Source organism: Palaemon carinicauda, chromosome 31 (genome assembly GCF_036898095.1).
Source record: "Palaemon carinicauda isolate YSFRI2023 chromosome 31, ASM3689809v2, whole genome shotgun sequence".
Classification (NCBI taxonomy): domain Eukaryota; kingdom Metazoa; phylum Arthropoda; class Malacostraca; order Decapoda; family Palaemonidae; genus Palaemon; species Palaemon carinicauda.
The window spans coordinates 70,221,152-70,226,151 of NC_090755.1; the positions used below are offsets into that span (position 1 = coordinate 70,221,152).

Consider the following 5,000-nt stretch of genomic DNA (forward strand, 5'->3'; position numbering starts at 1 on the left):
AACATTATTGTAATTTTAGCTTATTTCGAACATGAAATTTAGGAATTTGAAAATTCCACTTGAAATTTAGTGAATGAAAAATAATGTTAAAATGTTTCTCTTAAAGGCCAAAGACCGAATCCTCTTTCTCCAAATCTTGCAAGGTCAATGTCTATTAATTAATGCTCAAAAAAAAAAAAAAAAAAAAAAAAAAAAAGATCACGAAGCCCTATAATCTTCAACTAATTGTTTAGAGGAATTGGTGCATATTACAAAGCATTTGTATTCATTAGCAAAATAAAAACATCCATTTTTAAATTTAAAAACTCCTGTTAGTTTACCTCCATTCCAATTTAATTTCATAGAAAAATATACTCTTATTTTTTGCTAGCATAGGCTTTTTGGTAGAGAAGGATCTGCTGAAGTTTTGGAAGGATTAATCCCCTGTATCTAAAAGCCTTTGAAAATAATTTTTGTCAAGTTGTGTGAAAAGAAATTATAAAGTACAAGTAATTTTTTGAAGATTTTCAAATTTAGTGCCGTTTCGTTCATAGGAACAGTTCAATGCTCCTTTTTTATAGTCTCGTGGCAAGCGTGTACCGATTATTCTGTTTTATTTATTTATTTTATTTTTTTTTTCCATTTTATTTCTATGTTTTGAATTCTTTTATCTTAATCTTAGCTTTTATCTAAAGATCTGGTATAGAATTTCTCTTGCTATACTTCATTTTTTATATTTGTTTTTGTTTCATAACGTTTTATTTTTCCCTTAGTGTTTTTCATAACCGTCTTCTACTTTCTATAAAGAATAACAATAAATTTTTAAGAGACTTGTATTGAATAATTATGTAATATATTTAGGGATATCGGTAGTTTTCCCCTTTATATACAAATAATCTATCAACATTGTTTTAAACTTCCAGTAATTATGAAGAGGATTCCTTAGTTTCAACTAAGAGTAATTCATTATTTTATAATTTTAACTGATTCACTTTATGTTCTTACGTACAGATGTTTTAAAGTTGTTATATAAAGCCTTAAAAAAGAAGGAAAAAGTCATCTCACTATAATTTCATGTTCAAATAAGTTAAAATAATCCTAGATAAATAACAAAACTACAACTATTAATTTCTCCAGAGAAGGGTGGGATGATGTCCCTCCTTCTGTGGTTCATCTATAATAGCGGTAAAATTGATGTAATATTAAAGGGGTTTCAAGAGGAACCTAGAGGTCACCTCTAGCATGTACCTTTGTCCTTTTATGCTTTTATTGAAATGTCGTGTTCTTTTTTTATATAAGTTTCCAGCAATGCGTTTTAAAATCCTCTTTGTAAAACCAATGTTTGTGACGATCACTGCTTGGTGATGGTGGTGATGAAGAGGTCAAGTTTATTGACCTAGATTGTGAGTCGCTTAGTTTTGACATATTTTTTGGTATGTGTGTCTGATGATTTTCTGTACTAAAGTCTTTTTACAAGTAAGCGAAGGATTTGGTAGGTCACGTTTAAAAGAGTAACTTTTGTAATCACAAAATAGGAGGTTCAATTTCCTCTCTTATGTTATATAAATAAGGGTGCTAAGTATGGTGCATTAATAAGGGGGTTTTAATTTTTTTCCAACACTTTAACTTCACTATTTTCCTTTTTCCACTTTTTCTCGTTTATAAGAAGGCTAATCACCTGTGTGGTGTGACGTATGATAAAAGGATCTGTTAAAATCACATGGATTAATGGGGTTTTCAAGACCAAAATATCAAACGTTTTATGGCTGTTCTTCATATAGGTGGTTTTATGAGATGTCTGGAGGATATGAAAGGCTACTCTTCTTTAAGCTAATCCAAGTTAATGCAAAATGCTTCAGATACTAAAAAAAAAAAAGAAATAAGGTTGCACAGATTTTTTTTTTTATTTATGCCAATTACTTATTCTGGGTTTCCAACCTTTCCATGTCCCAATAATAAAAACACAAACTGCCCCCCCCCCTTTTTTTTTTTGTCAACTCAATCTCATCACTTGGAGAGTTTTAAGGAACTAACAAAGTTGTGACTTGTGATTTAATTAATTGCTTGTTTTCAAGGACGATTATACCTTAATTTTCCTTACGTTGTAATATCTCTGGGTTAGGACTTGCCATCCTGATAATGATGTGTAGAATGCTTGCCATTTTACTGCTACAGAACACAGAGATGGAAAGAAAAAAAAACATAACTAGTCAAGTGAGTGATGTGGTGACCTTTGACCTATACAAGCCATTGACATGACCCAATTTTTACTTTTCAGGTGTCACAATCCTCCTCTCGCTTACAGTTTTCCTAAACATTGTGACAGAAAATATACCAGAGACATCCGATGCTGTGCCCCTCATATGTATGTAACTCAAAAAAAAGAGAAAGAAAACAAGAGATATATCTATTACATATATCTCTTATGTAGCCAGTAGCTTTATTATGTCCAAGACATTTCGACGTTGTAAACGAGTCAGCTGGTTTCTCTTTTTTTATTTTCCAAATCTCAAAACCACAGTTGCACTCACACACTTCACTTGTCTACTTATCCAGTTGTTATTTATTTTTTCTATTCCGTTTCGTCACTGTAGCAATACGCAATGAGTTATTTATTTTTGTCATTAGAAGCTACTATAACATCATACTGCCACTACGTCTTCTAGAGTCAAAATCACTGTTGGAATCTAGATTTATGAATTTTTAGTCGTTTATTTTTCTCCACCATTAGTGTTTTTTATCACAAGTCCCTGACCACGATTAGCCTCATAGACGACTTAGCGGCCACCACTTAATCTTTTTCTTTTTAATCTACCTCCATATCAGCTCTTGAAAAGACACACCCTCTAAGTCGTTTAAATGGTGACTTTTTTTTTCTGTCAATAACCTCATGATGCTCTGAAAGGTAACCATGTTGCTGTTGTATAATGATGAATAAGTAAATAGGAGTCATGTACGTATTACTGCAAAATCAGGTTTCATTTCGTTCAATTAACTTGCATTGAATCTAACTTTCCCTATAATATTCGATCATTTTATAAACGCTCTGCACTCATTGGTTTAAATGAATATTCATGCATTGCAATGTGACTATAGGCTCGATTGATTGATTGATTTGAGGTTAATGAAATATGGCCCTTGTAAAAGATATGGGAACTACGCCTTCAGAACTCGGACCAAATAAGTCTTATAAGGCCAGTAATGGAATGGCACAGCATGTTTGCAAAAGATTTTGGAATGTGAGAAAATATGACCCTATTGATGACTTGGATGATTCAGCATTGATTAGAGGGGAAAATAACAGGGGACTTTGAAAGTATTTTAAGAGAGGAAGCTTTAGAAGCATATTTGCCTGATTTTGTGGTCTGATGAAAATGCGTTGGCGATTTAGACAGTGGTTACTGTAAGTGTTGTATTCTTATAGGCATATTTGGGAAATTGTTAAAAGGTGGTGATGTGGTGAAATGAACCACGAAGAGAGGGAAAAAAATGTAGGATGAGATTGGCCTATTTTGAAAAAGAATTGTTTAGGGAGACCAGACTAAAGGTGACGTTACACTGCCGTTCGAACATTCTTCATGATACAAGTAAAGGTTGCTTATATAGTGGACTTTAAAAAAGGACAAATTTAAAGTAGGTAAAATTAATTGCCTACCATGTGTACAGACAATGGAATTGGTAAACTATGTTCTCAAGAGTGATCATTTGTTGTTGAAACGAGGGAAACCCAACGAACATGAAGATTGTTAATTCAGTTGTGAATGCTATAAATCTTAAAAGGGTTTAGCTCGATTTCGGTGAAAGGTCGTCTTTTATATTGTACAAATTAGTTTGCAATAGTCGAAAGTCACCAAAACAATAATTAGCCAAAAACAAAATATTCAATGGGTTTACTTGTTAAAAATTTTACACTTAAATACGAATTCATGATTGAATAAAAAGATACCAGAATTGTAATGTTTAATGCGGGTCACGTGTCAATGCTTTTGGATCTCCCGAGATGAAAGATTTTGCAGTTTTTCGTCCTTGATGGATTATTCCATTAGTTTCAAGGTAATCTGAGAATGATAGTTTTTTCCCAAAATATAATATCTCTGTTAAACACTAAATTCAACCGGAGTATTACATTGTGTTGTTTTTCAACTTGATATAAGACCCAATATATTGCAGTGCTTGAACAATACAAAAATACAGAAAAAGCAACTTGGTTACTATTCAGGGTATAAGAGATGCTGGTGCTATAACTTCTGTAATCTTAATTAGGTTGGAGTGATGAGGGGTAACCAGTGTATTTTACTTCTGATTTATTGACGCCTATTTTCCTGTTTTGCCCAAAGAGTTTTAACAGATTCCTTCTCTTCTTGGTCAAGCTTAAGCCAAACGAGCTGGATTAGTAGTCCATATTGGCTTGATTGTGATGTAGCTTAAATGAGCCGCGCCAGTTGATCAAAAAGAGAATGTTACAAGTTATATTCATAAGTCTTTCTTCTGCAGAAGTATTAACTGAGAGAAAGCTGCTGTTTCAAATGTCAAAGTATCTTATCCACTCATTATCTCGTATAGATATTTTGCCAAAGTCTTTATTTTTGTAGAAAATGATTAACACCATGACTTTTTGTCAAATGAATGCTTAAATATAAAAGATGAGGTATTGCTCAAGAACTCTGGGTAAAATAGTGATGGTCAGACGCTGTGAATCCAAGTTGTGTGTGGTAACTTGGGTGCAGATTATGTGTCTGGTACGAATATGAAAACTGCAGTCAATTCATTCAAGGAGAGAGGGTTTGGGGATGCCTCGAATTCCATTTCTGGGGTCGATTCAGATATAATGTTGCTGTTGCTTTGAGAGGATGGTTATTCTGCATCGCTCAAGGTTAATTATGATCATGGAAGTCATAGCGCAATTTAAATAAATACAGAATAACTCAGCGGCCTGTTCATGGTACAGTTGTATTAAATGCTGTAATTATTCTTTACAATTTGGAATAATGCTACAAGTCACCAAGTCTCAACGAGGCTGA

At 33.0% G+C, this 5,000-nt stretch overlaps 1 protein-coding gene across 8 annotated transcripts in view; it reads left to right on the forward strand.

Moving 5' to 3' along the window:
- Positions 1-5,000, forward strand: part of LOC137624514 (neuronal acetylcholine receptor subunit alpha-7-like) — a 290,907-nt gene that overhangs the window by 195,636 nt on the left and 90,271 nt on the right. For 4 of the 8 annotated variants that reach the window (XM_068355352.1, XM_068355354.1, XM_068355360.1 and 1 more), the window contains exon 8: positions 2,258-2,344. The exons of the other annotated variants lie outside the window; for them this stretch is intronic. In XM_068355352.1, coding sequence (XP_068211453.1) covers positions 2,258-2,344 — 87 coding nt within the window. The remainder of the gene's footprint in view (positions 1-2,257; positions 2,345-5,000) is intronic. 8 annotated transcript variants of the gene reach the window in all.